Here is a 17,029-nt window from a genome sequence, read left to right as displayed (position 1 = left end):
AGAACCACTCTTCCGGGTTTTCAAGCTTGTCACCTTTTGGAAGCCCATCGCCAGGACGTTTTCCGAGGCGCTTCTGTGTGGGTGTCAACCACCAACCTTTCAGCTAGTAGTCGAGCGAGTAACTGTTTATACCATCCTGGGACAGGCTTCAGTAAGGCAGAAGAGATAAAGGTAACAAGAATAAACAGCTTTAATATAGACAAACAGTGCAGCACTATCCAGTAGAAATATAACATGAGCTGCTTGTCTAGTTTAAAATTTTCTAATTTTTGTTGTTAGGTGCCATTGAGTTGGTTCTGACTCATAGCGACCTCTACAACAGAGCAAAACACTGCCTGGTCCTGCTCAAACCTCACAATTGATTTTCTAGTAGCCACATAAAAGTAAAAAAAAAAAAAAAAGTGACTGATTTTAATAATATATTTTACTTAACTCAATTTATCGGAAAGCAGTAAACATATAATCAATATGAGAAATTGTAACTGAGGTATTTTCCATCCCTTTTTCTCCTAGGTCTTACAGACTCCAGTGTACATTGCAGACTAACTGCACATCTCCACATGGACCAGCCCGTCTCAGTGCCCAGGAGCGCCACTGCAGTGGACTCTGGAGCCAGGAGATACAACAGTAGAGAAGACCCCATTGAAAACAGAAACAAAGGAGATTAACCACTCAGAAACAAACTGAATAAGAAATGTGAAAAACCCGTTATGAGAGAAAACATAAAACATTCCTGAAGACACAAAAGCAGACTTCCACAAACGGAAAGACATCACTTGTTCCTGGTAAGATGATCAACATCATGAAGACATTAGTTCTTCCTAAATTATAAATGTTAGGCAATCCTGATAAAGACGCCTGCAGGCTTTCTTACAAACATAGGCAGGTTGACACTGGGAGTTCAAATCAAAGGCAAACCTGAAAGGACAGGCAGGAAAACACTGAGGAAGAAAAGCTATCAGGAGAACAGCCCTGCGAGGCACATAAACAGACTCTCACTCCTCCATTACGGGTTGAATTGTGTCTCCCCAAACTCCGCTCTGTAAGTCCCAACCTCTGTATCTGTGGTGATAATTGCCAAGAAGTTTTCTGTGATGTTAATGAGGCAGGATTGGTGTAGGGTGTGTCTTGAGTTAATCTCTTGTAAGAGATAAATCGAGATTAGGCAAGCAGAGATGGGGGAAGCCAGATGCCAAGCCACACGGAGATCTCCAAGGAACCAGGAAACAGAAGCTAAAGAGACAAGGACCTTCCTCCAGAGCTGACAGAGAAAGCCTTCCCCTTAGAGCTGGGGACCTGAATTTGGACTTCTAGCCTCCCAAACTGTGAAAAAAATACACTTGTTCACTAAAGCCACCCACTTTTGGTATTTCTGTTATAGCAGCACTAGATAGCTAAGACAGCCTCTAAAAACGACTCAGTGTAATGATGACTTTTTTTTTTTTAATTTTTATAATTTTTTTAATTAATGATGACATATGAATAAAGAAAGTGGAAAAGAACAGACTCCAGAAACAGATTTAATTACACACGGAAATTTAGTGTATGATAAAGGTGATATTTTGAATCACTGGGGCAAGATAAACTTTTTAATAACTGGTGGTGGGACAACTGGTTAATTATTTGGAAGAAGATTAAACTGGATCCATACCTTTTTTAAGAATAGACTCAGAGTGAAAAAAAAAGTCACACGATACTCAGAGAAAACAAAACACAGGTGCGTTCCTCTTGAACCCTGGTGTAGGGAAAAGCTTTCTAACGATTATTCAAAATCTAGAGGCAATAAAAGAAAAGATGGATGAACTGACTACGGGTAGCAGGTAGTCCTCAACTGATGATGACCCGCAAGTAAGACCATCTCTTTTTGGGTTTTTTGGACATCTTATTGTTAGTAATATCTACAACAAACAATGCTGTAGCACGTGATTTGCTGATGTCATCATTCCAGATGTTCACTTCCAGATGTTCAGGGATTAGACTTATACAGATGCTGTTAACAAACGGCAACGATAATGAAAACTAAAAAAGGAGGTATTCAACTTAAGTCAGGACTGACTGACGACAGAGTTGTCGGAAGTGAACTCCGTCCTAAGTCAAGGGCTACCTGTGCACAGAAGTGTTATCGTTAGCTGCTGTCAAGTTGGTCCCTCCTGCGCTGTGGGATTAGACCATTGTGATCCGTAAGGTTTTCCTTTGTTGATTTTCTAAAGCAGGTTGCCAGGCTTTTCTTCCTAGTCTGTCTCAGTCTGGAAGCTCCACTGACATCTATTCAGCTTCACAGCAGCGTACAAGCCTCCACGACTGACAGACGGGTGGTGGATGCACGTGAGGTGCACTTACTGAGCTGGGCCTCCCACCACTGAACCCCACTGCCCCCACGTAAAAGCAGCACGGCTCAACAGCACCAGAAACAAAATCAAAAGACAACTTATGACATGGGGGGAAATACCTGCAGCGTGTAACAGTCAAAAGGCTGGTATCCCTAAAATGTAAACGACTCTTAAAAACTGCCTGCAGCAACTGAAGGAAAAAGACTAAAAATGTTTTACAAAGATGTGAACAGAAAATTTCCAAAAGAAATAAGGCAACAGCCCTAAGAAGTATGATCTCACTGTTAATTACAAGAAAATGCACGTTAAAACTACATCGAGGTGCGATTCCTCACAAATTACAATGGTGGGGAGACGCCAGCTGGCGAGGCTGGGGAGGCAGGCGCCCTACACCACTGTGGGATTTGGAGAAGAACCGGTGCGATCCAGCAGGACTACAAACACACGTACCTTTGACCCAGAAATCCCTCTTCTGGTACTCCTCCTGACAACAAAAACCCAGACGCACAGACCTGCTCACTGCAGCACTGTTCGCAATGACAAGTCACTGGAAACCCCCTAAGTCCCTGTACAGAGGAGAAGGGGGGGCTACACAGCAACGCAGCTGCAGGAGAGTCCCACGCAGCTCTGAGGGTGAGGAAGATCTCGGTGAAGTGGCAGCAAATGATCTCCTGAATATGTTAAGTGGGGAGAGAACAGCAAACGGCAAGAGTATCTATATTACCTTTTGTGTTTCTTTTTTTTTAAAAAAAAAAGGGAAGTAAGAAAATAATTGATTAGTTGTCTACAAGGGGTGGATGGGAATGAGGTGGGGGAAAAAGGGAATGTGGTGAGAACCCAAACCAGAATGGAACACACCAGAAACAGATGAGCCTAGCTTTATTTCAAATGAATCCCATAACTGTACTGGGGGGGAGGGGGCGGGGGGGGGTGCGGATAATCCAAGTGACTTTTAACCCAGCATTCTGACTGCGTGCTCTCAGGCTAAAGTTAAAAATGAGTTGCGAGCAAACACTAAAAGTGAGTTCATACGTTCTCATGGTGACAAATAAGGGGAGCAGCTCAGAAGCCGTATATTCTAGGAGTGAACAAGTAAGCAAACACACTGTGGGGAAGGGGAACCTGGCTTTTTACCGTCAGAGAACAGAGTTACAAGTGAGGAAAGGCGGAAGGTTAGAACGAACCCTGTCAGGTGCCGCTGAATCAATTCCGACTCAGAGCAACCTCACGTGACAGAGCAGAACTGCCCCATAGGGTTTCCTAGTCTGTAATCTTTATGGGAGCGGGTCCTCAGGTCTTTCTCCTGAAAAGCTGCTGGGTGGGTTCGAGCCACCAACCCTTGGGTTAGCAGCCAAGTGCTTAACTGTGCAAACAGGGCTTCTTGAACCCTGTGGTACTGGAGTGGAATTGCACGTATCAGTACGAACTCGTGCCTTTTAATTTCAGAATTAGATACAGAAATGGATATAGATCTACGTGTTGTGGGGCACACACGCACACCACCACACACATACAACACCACGCACGTGCACACACATGCCACACGTGCACACACACCACACGCGTACGCACACACACAACACCACATATGTGCACACATGCACGCGCACACTCTTCCTAGCTCTGTTGACTGAGTGGGCCTAGCAGGAACGACACACTGGTAGCGCCTAGATCTCAATCTCTAAATCCCACACTCCACTAAAAAGAACCAAGGCTCCCTGGAGAAACGCCTGACTATGGGGCTGGGACAGGCCAAGTCTAAGATAACTATGCCAGAAAGTTAGGATGTGCTCAAGGAAAGGCAGAAAGTGTCAAAGGGACCCAGGAGGCGCCCACTGATTAAACCGGGGACACTAGAGCACCAGATCCAAAGAGTTAGTAAAGGGTTATCAGCTTTGGCATAAAACATCAACCTGTGAACCCAACTGGAGTCAAATAAACCAATGAAAAATAGGCAGAAGGAAAGCTCTTCTGTATAGCAGAATGCCACAGAAACAGGAGGAATAATCAGAAAAACCACCGTTTGTCAAACGACAAAGTACCAATCACCTGGGGCAAGAACCATCCAAGGACACTAATCCTAGTGGTTAGCGCTTGATGAGAAGTAGGGGATTCCTCTCCCCACAGCACGTCTGCTAGTTGGCAGCGGGGGAACGGTTAACTTCATGGTGGGACACGTGCCTCTCCACCCAAGGACCAGAATCCGCATCCACAGTGATAGGACAAACAGACGTCACCTCCTCCTAATACAACACACTGGGACACACCACTTGAAGGGTACTGCTGCGACAAACATAGAATTTGAATCCAATAGTGTGGAGCCGTCCAACCCAAATCGAGGGACCTTCTAAAAAAATAAATGGCTGTACTCCTCAAAAATATTAAGGTCATAAAAAGCAAAGAAACTGATCCAAATTAAAGGAAATTAAGGAGGAACAACAACTAAGTGCCACCTGTGATCCCGGACTAGATCCAGGCCAGGAAAACAACACACTTTTTTTTTTTGCTATAAAGGACACTAATGGAACAAGAGGAGAAATTTGGGTGCAGTCTATAGTTAGATGATCGTATCAAATCAGTGATAAATTTCTTGACTTTGATCATTACACTGTGGTTTTGTAAAACAATGTCCTTGTTTTCAGGGAATTCACACCCAGATATTTAGGGGTAAAAGGGCATAACATCTACAGCCTACTCTCAGTTCAGAAAAAGAAGAGAGTGGGAGAGAGAGGGAGAGAAGGGGACAGAGGGAATGCCAAGGTGGCCCCATGCTGACGACGGGTGGCTGAGCGTATGCGAGTTCTTTGTACTATTTCTGCAGGCTTTTGGCAAGTGTAAAATTATAAAAAGTTAGTGTAACAACAAAGGCTACTTGTCCCCCCTTGTTGTGAAAAGGCCATAAAAAGCACAAAGCCAAAGACGGATAAGGTAGCCGCCAGGGCAGAAGGCGGACAGGCTGCAGGAGGGTGTCAAACCACTGTGCCCTCCAGTCATCTGATTCACCCAGAACATGAAAGGCCTCAGGCTAGAAATACTGCCTCCTGTTCTGTATTTACCAATTGAATTGTTGGCTCTGTCTCCTTTCTTCTTCTTGTTTTTCTTGTTCTTGCCCTTCGGCTGAGGAGACTCGGCCAGGATCAGCTTGCCGTTCTGCTGACACTCGCTGGGAGAGGTGGGCTCGGCTGGGACTGGTGTGGACTTCTCTTCCTTGACGTGATTCAGCTGCTTTTTGTTGTTGTTATTACTGTTGGCTTTCTTCTCCTCTCTCTTCTGCTCTGTGAGGGAAGTGAGCTCAACAGCTTTGGCCTTCGCGTCAGTCTGGGGCCTGGCTCTGGGCGGTGCCTCTGTGGCTTTGGGGCTGGCCTTGCCAGTCTGCCTAAGCTTGGCTTTGCTGCTCCCGTCTTTGTGGTGGTGCATGATATCAAACAGGAAAGAGAGTGGCTCGTGCGGCTTCCCGCTGATCTCCTTCCGGAGCAAGAGCCTGGAGTCTCTGGTGCCCGCGGGGTCTGCGGCATCTGCATCCGGCCCTGGCCTCGGCTCTGCGTGGTTCACGTGTCTGGAAGGGGAGCGAGGTGAAGTTTCTGGTTCTTCAGTGTGCGCGAGCGAGCCATTGGGGATGCTTTCAGACCTGGGCACAGGCTCTGCGGCTGTCTGAAAACTGCGAGCCAGCATGTCCAGCTTGGGACAGTCTTTACCAGGCCTGTCCTTCTTCTTCTTCTTCACCGCTCGCAGCTGCTGAAGCTCCTGCAGCCGCTGCAGCTCCTCCTGCAGCCGCTGCTCCTCCTCCTCCTCCTCCCGCCGCCGCTGCTCCTCCAGGACATGCAGGTGCTCCCGCTCCCGGGCCGCGGCCTCAAGGCGGGCTTTCTCCTCCAGCTGCAGGTGGGAAAAGAAAAGGCAACTTAGGACCACGGTGTGCAGTCTAAAGATTAAGACACACAGAACACAAAGTAATATCAGGAGCTACCCACATAACAGGACAGTAACCAACTCTGGAAGGGGCTAGAATCAACGGAAAGCTTACACTGCACCTACCCTGTTATGGACTGAATCGTATCCCCCAAAAATGTGTGTTGTAAATCCTAACCTCTATGCCTGTGGTGGAGCCCTGGTGGCACAGTGGTTAAGAGCTTGGCTGCAAACCAAAAGGTCGGCAGTTTGAATCCACCAGCCATTCTTGGAAAACCTGTGGAGCAGTTCTACTCTGTCCCATAGGGTTGCTTTGAGTCGGAATTGACTCAATGGCAAGGGGATTTGTGGTTTATGCCTGTGGTTATAATCCCATCTGGGAATGGGTTATCTGTTATGTTAATGAGGCAAGATTAGTATAGGGTGTGTCTTGAGTAAATCTCTTTTGAAATATAAAACAGATTAAACAAGCAAGCAAAGGAAGCAGAGATGGGAAAGACGTGCCAAGCCACATGAAGGGTGCCCAGGAGAAGCAGCTCAGAAGAGACAAGGACCCTCCCCCAGAGCCAACAGAGAGAGAAAGCCTTCCCCCAGAGCCAGCACCCTGAATTCAGACTTCTAGCCTCCTAAACTGTGAGAAAATAAATTTGTTTGTTATAAGTCATCCACTTGTAGTATTTCTGTTATAGCAGCACTGGACAACTAAGACACACCCCAAATGATTTTATTCTACAGAGTGGTGAGATTCCTTCTACCTACCATGGTATCCACCAGCTTCCCCTTGGAAACCCTGTTGGGCAGTTCTACTCTGTCCTACAGGGTCACTATAGTCAGAATTGACTCGATGGCAATAGGTTTGGTTTTGGGTTTACCATGGTATATAAATCTACCATGCTGTACACTTCCTTTATTGGGGCAGGGGACAGGGGGGCTTAGCCAAGAGCTCCTCGCAGCCTCTGGCCTGGGGTGAGGGGCACTGAACAAGGTCCCGTCAGCCACTGTGCTCGTGGCCACCCCTCCCACCGGCTCTGCCCTCCATGACCGGGCAGAAAAGCCTGCCGGCGGCCTGTGTGATGAGGTCTGCGGTACTGCAGATTCTCTGGGCCACAGTTAAACGGCTGCCCATGTCCCGCCAGAACGCCTTGCAAGCACACCTTTCCAGATGAAGGTCACGCTAGCGCATCACCACGGATAAACAGGGCATGCAGGACGTGTGGCCGAAGAGACTAAAGATTATTTCTTCGCACCTAGTAGATAAGCAAAGGTTCCGGTGTGTCTTCACTAGCGCGACAGAGTACCTGGCTTTACGCAACAGCCTCTACTACAGGGCGAATGGACTGGCATGCTTCTGCCACCAGCCCCCGGAGTCCGTCCGCCCCAGTGTGTGTTTACTAGTGACGGGGACCCGGGGCGCAAGGGAAGCCGCTCCTTCTGTTTAGAAGACAAACAGGAGTCATCAAGGCGTCCTCCCTCCTACCCAGCTCCTCTGGTTACTCAGTCCCGAAAAGGTGGGTTTATGAGAAACTCTGGCAAAAACAGGTTCCGCGGGAAGCTTTAAAGGACCTTTCAAGTTTAAATGATCTTCTCACGATGCCTTAATATTTCAGTAGGAATATATTTTAAGAGACAAATTTACTCATCTTATTAAAGTTATGTCAAAAGATTTAACGGTTGCACGCTTTTTTTTTTTTAATTTAGTATGCTAATTTAGGTGAAAACGATTTAAAGCCCTTGCTCCTCCATGGTAAAAGGGAAGCCTTTCTCGGGAAACGGTCACAGAGATGAGGCCCCTGGGGCGGTCACTGGCCACGTCTGCTACGAGCCGCGGACTTGGCGCCTGAGCGTGAGGGGCTCTGTCACCACACACGCTGGCACACCCCGGCCAGATGTGTTTCCTCACGGTAAGACTGTCTCCACGGAGAGCACTGAAGTAGCTTCGGCTCTAGGGCAAACTCCTTCTCAGCCCTGGACCAGTCACAACCACAGCCTGTTTCCGCACCGGCACCCAGCAGTGCACCTCCCACACAGGCCTGCAGGGGGAGCTGCTACAGTACAGAACCTAGAGGCGAATTCAGTGTCCACTGCCTTATTTCAACAACCAGCCTGCTGTCAAAGTCTCAAAACAGGTCTAGGGGAGGCACTTAAAAACTGGTGCAAGGCGAAGAATACCCAAGAAGTGTCCCTGGTGAGACCAGGTGCTAGGGAGGGCCTATGGCACCTGCTAGAAAGACAGCCTGGCCTCAGTGAGCCCAATGTGACTGCAGCACGAGGCTCTGCCCAGACGGCCCACAGGACAGGGGACAGGAGGCAAGGGCTGAGAGCGGTAGGCTTGGAGAAGCCCCTCTGGGCCCCCCAATGCTGTAACGTCCCTGGGTTCCTGCAGGTTCTCCCCCATCCCTGTGTATCTTCTCCCCACAGCCTTCCACACATACCCGGCAGCCAGTGCAGACTGAGCGTAGGATCCTAAGGCACAAGCAGAGCCCTGGATGTTTAATCCACTGGGCAGAATAATCACAACAATCCTAGAATCTCACATTGCTGGGCTGGAAGCAACACCACGGGTCACAAGGCCCGGCCTCCACGGGCATCTTCTGGTCAGTGCCTTTGGCAGACTGCTCACGCTGAGGACAGGGCCCTCAGTTCTCCCCAAAGCCATCTATTCCACGGCTAGTGCCCTTGTCATTTTCCCACATTCCCTCACACTGAGCCCAGATCTCTGAGGTCTGGCTCTTGGGCAACTTTTGGCAGCAGGAACCCAGGAACTGCTCTGTGGGAAATCCCCAAACAAAAAAAGTCACACCGAATCACAGAGCAGATGCTGTTTCTATCACTTTCCACAAAATGTGAAGTGAGGAACACAACATCCCATTTGCCAAAAGGCAGTTTCTGCACGTCATGACTGGTCGTCAGACCTCAGGTCCAGTCGATTCATGCCCCCGGGCCACGCCCACTGGATGACCTGCCTGGTCTCAGTAGGCAGCTGCCTGTGTGACACTACTGCCCCTCGGGAAGTGTGGACTCCTGGCTCCCCGGGGCTCTCACCTTACTCTGCAGCCCTCATGCCCACGCCACCCAGTGTCCCCTCTGGAAAGTGGCTGCCTGATCCTTCTCTGCTCTGAGGAGAGCTGTGGCAGTATCAGAGGTGCAGGTGTGGGGCCCCTCGGCCTGCGCCCGGAGGAGCCGCCGTGCAAAGGCCCTGTCACAGCCCCAGGGCAAAGTCACCCCTTCTTCACCCCTAGTCTCCACAGTCCATGAAGATCCACCCTGTGGGACAAGGACTTAAAGACTTGCTTTCAGCTGTTTACAAATCTCTGCTACCAAAGGGCAAGTGGTTTTCTGAAAACATGAACAAAGGGGACTCCTCAATCAGCTTCCAGTTCAGGCCTCGAGGGACAGATAGGGGCTCTCCCAACCCTGACCTCCTGACACGCGCAGCGCCCTGGAGAAACGCCCGCAGGGCAGTGGCCACAGAAGCACAGGTGTGCTGTTACCTTTCTCTGCTTGTGTCTCGCTCGCTTGGCTGCTCGGGTACTGCTGACCGGCTTGGTCTCTGAGCTGTTTATAAACTGTAACAAGTCTTCTACCTTTCGATGGTCAACAACACTTTCCCTTTCTGAGATCTGATCCGCTTTTTTAGGCTGCTCTTCTTTCCTCTTGGTCAGGCGTAAACGAAGCTTTTCCCTCATTTCTGCATAATTTCTACTTGTTGGTGCAGCTGGAGGCTAAGACAGTTAAATAAGAACACAACTAAATGAAGCTCCAAGTTTTAACAATTTTGAATGTAACAATTACAGACCACACCTTTAAAAATCACTCTTATTATTCAAGTAATACGTGTTCACTGTGAAAGGAAGGCTGCAAGGTGAGCCAACGGCACGACATGCTCGCCACCAAGTCGCTGGAAGGCTGCGTTTTGGCACTTACCCCCCAGTTTTTACGTACTCAGGGGAAGTCTGGTAGAATATGTACATCTATGTACACAAATGGATACTTTAACCTGACAAAGAAACAATTATGTACACTGATTATTTTTCACTTATTATGATTATCCTCCCGTGACAACGGCTGGTGTCTATAGTGCCTCTGTGTCCATTTATTGCTTCCTGTCTAGGGCCAGAAAAGAAAAAAATACCTTTAACTCCACTGCCAGGTTATTTCTTATTGACTATTAAAACACACACACACGTTTAGAGAAGGCAAACAGGACTGAGGTAAGAAAGAAAAGCTACAAGCCTCGCACCTTTCCTATTGCCTCTTGCCAAAGAAGGAACCATGGCCAGCATTTTCTTATATAAAATCACTGCTCAGCAAAGGCCTGCAAGTACATACAGCCGATACCCGTCATTCTCAGTAGCTACGTTCTACACAGGTGCTGTGGACGCCAACATAGTGAATACCTAACCAGCCTCCTTCACCCTCACCCGGGAAAGGCGTGCGTGTTGGGCAACTCAAGTTTTCTGCTGTGCTGCTCACGTCCGCGAGGGACCGTGGAAGCCCCACAGGTATTGATTTGGGTTGTAAATGTTCAAGAGTAGGTGAATTCCTAAATACGGAATCTACAAATAATAAGGATCAACCGCATGTGTTCTAATATCCTCATACTGAAATACGAGGAATCAAACTGTACACACAGAAAACTGTTGCAATTGGCTACGTGGTATTCCACTGTGTGGCTGTTCTGTAACTCAGCAATATCTTACTGTTTGGCATTCAGTATGTCCCCCACCTCACCAACTATTTAAAAAAACACAAATGAAGAAAAAAAATGCAGTGATGAAAATCCTTTTAGCTAAATCTCTGGACCAGTATTTAATTATTTCTTGAGGATAAACATAACCTACCAGTGGAACTGCTGGTTCAGATCATATCTTGATTTTAACTGTAGAGCAAATGGTTTTACACATAACATAACCATACCCTGATTCTACTCTAATTTAAATACAACATGCAATTTAAAAACATTCATCCCTGAACACGCATTTGGCTTCTTCGGGAAACTCAGAAAACACGCAGGAGGACCTGCCCCTTCCCCTTTGCCCCCACCCCTCACATGGAGCCCTGACTGTTGGGGCAGCACCCACACCCCATCACGGACGGAGCCCTAAGCAGCACTTACCGCGTCGCTCGTGTGGGCCCCAAGTGGAGGGGACACTTACCCCATCCCCACGTGGAGCCCTGATCAGCAGGCTGACACTTACCTCCCCTCCCGCATGGAGGCCTAAGTGGGGGGGATGGCACTTACCCTGCCCCCCATGTGAGTCCCAACTGGTGCTCTCGCATGGAGCCCTGAGTGGGGGACGGCACTTATGCTACCCCTGGGTAGGGCCCCAAATGAGAGGGATACTTACCCACCCTGGTGTGGAGCCCCAAGTGGGAGGGACACTTACCCCACCCCGTATGGAGCCTCGAGTGGGGGGGGGGGACACTTATCCCTCCCCCACATGGAACCCTAAGTGGGGGGGACACTCACACTGCCCCCACGTGAAATGGAGCCCTGGCTGGGGGACATTTACCCCACCCCCACATGGAGCCCTGAGTGGGGGACACTTACCCTGCCCCTGCATGGAGCCCCGAGTTGGGGGGACACTTACCCCGCCGTGGCCGAAGAACTCACAGTAGCAGCAGTCACAGTACTTGCCCTCCTTCTGGTTGGTGGAGGTCGAGGTGCTGGAGCTGTGCTCGGAACAGCTGTCCTCGTCTGCACTCTCGTCCCCGTCATCCTGCTGTGGGTCGTAGACCCCGTTCTCACACCGATGCCCTTCACAGTCAGGGTCGCTGCAAAGGCGCACAGGCTGGTAAGCGAGCAGACCACCCCGCAGGACCACGACGCAGCAGCACGCCCCGCCCCACAGCACCTGCCACGCGCCTGTTTCCCAGAGCAGTGGTGGGTGCAGAAGGCCAGTGGCGGCCACAGTCACACAGGAAGGGCGATATGGGGATGTGGGCGAGGTGGACTCAGCACCAGGGCTTTACAGAAAATAAACACCATGCGTACCAGGCAGGCGTCTCGCTCAGGAAAGGCTTGCGGCACGGTGTCTGCTCTCCGCGACGGCCCCTCCCACCACCACTTCAAACAGGGGGCTCAAAGGGAGGGCTGTCAAACAGGGGAGTCCAAGGGTAGGGTGGTTTTCTTTGTAAACTCCTGGGTGTTTGTCACCTGGTGCTTCTCTAGACACACTTTACACATTTGCCTCTGATTCTATTCAATGTACAACAAATACAGCTTAGGGCCACGCCAGGCACACACCTTGCTGTTGCCTGTGGGCAGACTGCCCTCCACAGGGCCTGACCCTGACTGTGGCCTCTGCTGGGGTGCCCTGCCTGCCCCCCACTGCATTGTCCTGGAACAACACTCCGTTTCTGGAAGGGCCTCCAGGGCTCACCTGCACACGCTGGGAGGTGCGCTGAGGGGGCCGTCCGTGGTGGGGGGTGGGGGCGCCACAGGGGCAGGACAGAAGCTCTTGCGTGCGTCCACGAAGCCAGGAGCTGGGGTAGCAGTCTTGGGGAACGACGGGGATGTGAGATTTGCGAGATGAGGCGTGGAAGCCGGTGAGAGCGCAGCAGGAGAGAGAGAAGGAAGTGGCGCGAGCCCTGTGGGGCTGCTCCTTGGCGCGGCTGGGGCCGAGTGTCTGGGGTCCTCCTTGCTGATGCCGTGGAAGACCTCACCTGTGTTTAAAGATGCCACGAGAGTCACTTCTGATGGCTGAAGAAAAGACATCAGTCATCCATATTTTTCTTAATGAAAAAATTTTCACCAACTTTTTGTTTGGGAAATATTCTGACCTACAGGCAATCTGAAGGAACAACACATGAGCACCCCTAAGCCTTACCTAACATCCTTGGTTGCTGACACTTTGTCATGTTCATGGTATTTCTCATACCCACTTTTTTCTTGGTGTAATATTTGGAAGGAAGCTGTATTCACCCCTAAGCACTGCGGTGTGAGCCTGAGAAGACAGCCTTTTCTCTGTGTGATCACAGTACCATCGCCACATCAAGGCATTTACCAGGGACACAATGTGACTGCCTAATGTGCAGTCCGCGCTCACGCTTCCAATTATCCCAAGTGTCCTTTTCAGCTTTTTTCCCAAACCCAGCCTCTTAACCATTTTTTCTCCCCCTTTCACTACACTGACGTTTTTTTGAGTCTGGGCCAGCTGCCCCACAATCTGATTTCCCTGTCTCCTCGTTAATCAATTTAGGTAGATTCGTGTGAGTCATTTTTGGTGTGAATCCACCCAGCTGCAACAGGGAGCACCTCTGTCCATTGGTCCATGCTGGTGCGGATGCGTCTGCTCACATACTGCTGACCAGTCACGTGAGGGCCGTGCTCTCAGACTGTGGATCAAGCGCGTTCCCAAGCGGATATCCAGAGGTTTCAACGTCACAGGTGGCACTTACCTGAATCAATGATGGCTGCGTGATGGTGACTTCTGCGTCCCTACTTCTCTGATGCTGCTAGTGGCCGGCAAGCTTCTGCAAAGAGCAGCCTGCACACCCTACTCCCTCCCGAGTGTCCTCACAGGTCCTCTGGTCCCTGACTTTATTTAGTATGCTACAACCCATCTTGTCTTCCTGACACAGCTTCCAGTGAAGGCCTCCTTGTGCCCAAAAGGTAACGACAGCCTCTCTCATCACAGAACAACTGGTACAGAGGCCCTCCAGATACTGCATCGCAGAGCCTCAAGGGACCACCACTAAAATTCCCACCCGAGTCCTAACTACCACACTCTTTGCAGGTGAGTAACTTTGAGGACATTCACACCTCTGGCTAGGCCAATGACAAAGAAGGAGCCAAAAAGGCAGAACAACGGCCAGGACTCCAGCAGCTGGCAGTCTTACCTATGGAAGGCGGTCTCTTGGACGACACCTTGAACTGGCTGTTGCTGGACTGCACTGTGGTGGCCGTGCAGGAGACGGAGGATGTGGCAGACGAGGTTGCCATGACAACTTTGTTAGCGTCCATAAAAGCATCTTGGAAATTGTACAGGCATTTCTTCTTTGCAGCATTTTTTTTCTCTTTACTATCCGAGACTGCAGGTGTGTCACTGCTAGATGGAGGTGGAAGGGCTTCAGGCCTTGTTTCTGAGAGCGTTGCCCCTAACAGATCACTCCCTTCAGAGAAGAACGGGAAAATTAAGGCTCCAAAGAGACATAAAATTTAGCCAAAACCTAAAGAACATGCTGCTGACTAAACGTTAACACTGGGGCTGCTACTGGAGCTGGGGTTCCAGGGATAGTGCTAGTCAACTAGCTCTTCATCTAAGACAGATTCATTGAGCACCTACTATGTGCCAATTCCCGTGCTAGGTGCTTTTCAAAAGTTATTTCATTGAATGTCTTGAAACTAACTTCTGAGGTCAGTACTATTATTCTTATCCAAAAGATGAAGAAACTGAGGCTCAGAGAGGCTAAGCAACTTGCCCAAGGTCACACAGCTAGAAATCCTTCCCAAGCACAGATCAGGATGCACAGTCCAGCTTGTTTTCTGAGCACATGCAGGGGCTGGGAGAGACCCCCGCAGGCTCCCGCCACATGAAAACAGATGAGGCGTGGGTCCTGGCCCCTCTTGAGTGTACACTGGCCCTGCCACTGTGGTAACAGCTGAGCCTCAGCAGCTGAGGCCATGTGGGAGGGGTGCGGGGGAAGCTGTCTGAGGGGACAGGTCCCATGTAGGGTCAGTGCAGGCATCAGAGGACGGAAGGCAAGTCCCAGGACTTGAGCTGCCTGTGCCCCACCTCCTGTGCATGGGGTTTGGGTTTGGTGGTCACCACTGCTAGGAAGCCAAGTTAATGTCAAAAGCCAAACTCAGAACCCTGGAGACACAGCCCTTAGTAAGGGGGGGTGGGGGGAGAGGCCCCAATAGGGGCAGGGCTGAGGGAAAGGCTCACTGTGCCTCCAAGCACCATGCAGCCCACAGCCTGCTCTGCTCAGTGAGCGCGGTGGGCCAGCCTGGGCAGACTCGCGGGGACGGAGCGGGATGGCGGGGCCCATGGGGCCCCCACTAGACACAGAGTCCAGGGCGAGACACAGCCCAGACCCGCTGCATGCCGGCTCTGGACAGCTCTAGGCCTTCTACCGGAAGGCAACAACAATGGTGGCAGTCTACTCAGCTCGGGTTACTTTAAAACTTTTTAAGAAATTTTTAACAAATTCCTTACCAGAAATTGTATCTGGCAAGAAAGTGCCAGGATTCCAGTTCTTATCATTCATCACTTCTGATCCCCAAAGACTTATAAATTTAGAACTATTCCACTCTGGAGTATTCCCAAAACAGCTCGGATAAATATGGTCTTGAAGAGATGCACTGAATACCTGATGCTTATTTGTGTGATTCTGAACAGGTGCTGGCGGTAAAGCCTACAAAAAAAAATGTTCTAATCACATATCAAAATTAATATTCTGTTCACCTACGTCGTTACGCTACAAGCAGACGCGTGGTTACTGAAGCCCTGCGGGGCGTGGTCACGGGCGCCGGTGCCCGTGTAGGGGAGCATTTCACAAAGTGCTGGCGTGAGGTGTTTCTAAGTTACATCACACATCAGATTCCAACCGGACAAGGGTTTGAAAGCAGCGATGCCTCAAGGAACACACCTGAACAAGCTTGCGACAATTTGGTAATGTCTAATGGTCCTCCCTCATCACACTTCCGACATGGTCCACTTGCAGAAGATCTGCTCCTGTGGCTTATTCTCCATCTGACATGTTAATGATCGTTGCTAAAAAGTCAGCTTTGGAATCACTGATGAAAATGGTAAATCCTGTTCCCTGTTCTCTTACGCATGGGGGAGGGTACCACTTAGGTCTGAAGAACTGACCGGGTCTATGCCGAGCTCTGAAGCCGAGGCTGCTGCCCAGGAGCCACCTCGTCACCACATCCCCTTGGGGCCTGCTGGGCAGACCCTGGTCTGGAGGCACCAAGGGAGGGTGACGAGGGAGGGTGACGGTGGCCCAGCGGCCACCTCAAGTATTGCCTGAGTGGCCAGCTGCTCGGGCCCGCCCTCCCCCTCCACCCCCAGGCACCAGGCCCTGTCTGTTTACCTCCTAGGAGCTCCTGAGCGTCCGCTTCTGGGCAGCTCCACTGCCTCCATCTGCACTAGCGCAATAGCCTCCACATTTGCACTCGGGCCTCTTCCCAATCCACCTCCTCACAGCAGCCAGAGTGATCTTTTTTGAATGTAAATACGATCATGTCACTCCCCCGCTTAGAAGGCGGCAATGGCTTCCCACTGCGCGTAAGATAAAATCCAAAGTCCCTAACGGGGCCGAGAGGACCTACGGAGCCCGGCCCCCGCTAGGCTACCTCGGCTACCTCTCGGTCCTTGAGCTCTCTAGCTCCTTCTCAACCCCACATTGTGCTCCACTCAGGCCTCAGCCTACACAGCGCTGCCCCAGAGAAGCTGCTTTGCCCTTGCTCCCTCCCTCCCCAGCCCAGGGCCCACAAAACACACTAAAACCCAAACTTCTCCCTCTGAGCATGTACCACAGCTCTAATTCAAGGCTCACTGTATACCTACTGGTTTCAGCTTCCAAATTACATAAGCATCATGAAGGAACGGAACATTTGGGGGCTGCTGGCCCTCGCTGTTCCCAGCCATGTGTCAACGCTAAGCACACACTTTTTTCCTCAACAGGTATTTATTTATTGCAAGAACAAATGAAGGCCCAGATACAGACCCTGCCCTAGAGGATGACCCTCAGTTGCGGCAGACAGGAGCAGTGAGTGCTATAAACTCTGGTGGGAGGGTTTGGGGAAGGATTCCCAAGAGCGGTGACACTTCAGCAGATCCTGA

General features: G+C 50.2%; 1 protein-coding gene across 1 annotated transcript in view; it reads right to left on the bottom strand.

The window, feature by feature from the left end:
• The window catches only part of FAM193A (family with sequence similarity 193 member A), a 192,971-nt gene that overhangs the window by 20,491 nt on the left and 155,451 nt on the right, over nucleotides 1-17,029 (bottom strand). Inside the window, exons 14-19 of the mRNA XM_049886592.1 lie at nucleotides 15,398-15,596; nucleotides 14,079-14,351; nucleotides 12,620-12,902; nucleotides 11,828-12,011; nucleotides 9,728-9,958; nucleotides 5,387-6,203 (exon numbers count right to left, since the gene is read on the bottom strand). Coding sequence (XP_049742549.1) covers nucleotides 5,387-6,203; nucleotides 9,728-9,958; nucleotides 11,828-12,011; nucleotides 12,620-12,902; nucleotides 14,079-14,351; nucleotides 15,398-15,596 — 1,987 coding nt within the window. The remainder of the gene's footprint in view (nucleotides 1-5,386; nucleotides 6,204-9,727; nucleotides 9,959-11,827; nucleotides 12,012-12,619; nucleotides 12,903-14,078; nucleotides 14,352-15,397; nucleotides 15,597-17,029) is intronic.

This window comes from Elephas maximus, chromosome 5, assembly GCF_024166365.1.
Source record: "Elephas maximus indicus isolate mEleMax1 chromosome 5, mEleMax1 primary haplotype, whole genome shotgun sequence".
In the NCBI taxonomy this organism is placed as follows: domain Eukaryota; kingdom Metazoa; phylum Chordata; class Mammalia; order Proboscidea; family Elephantidae; genus Elephas; species Elephas maximus.
The sequence above is the reverse complement of the archived record's forward strand: the minus strand, read 5'-3'. Positions and strand labels throughout refer to the sequence as shown.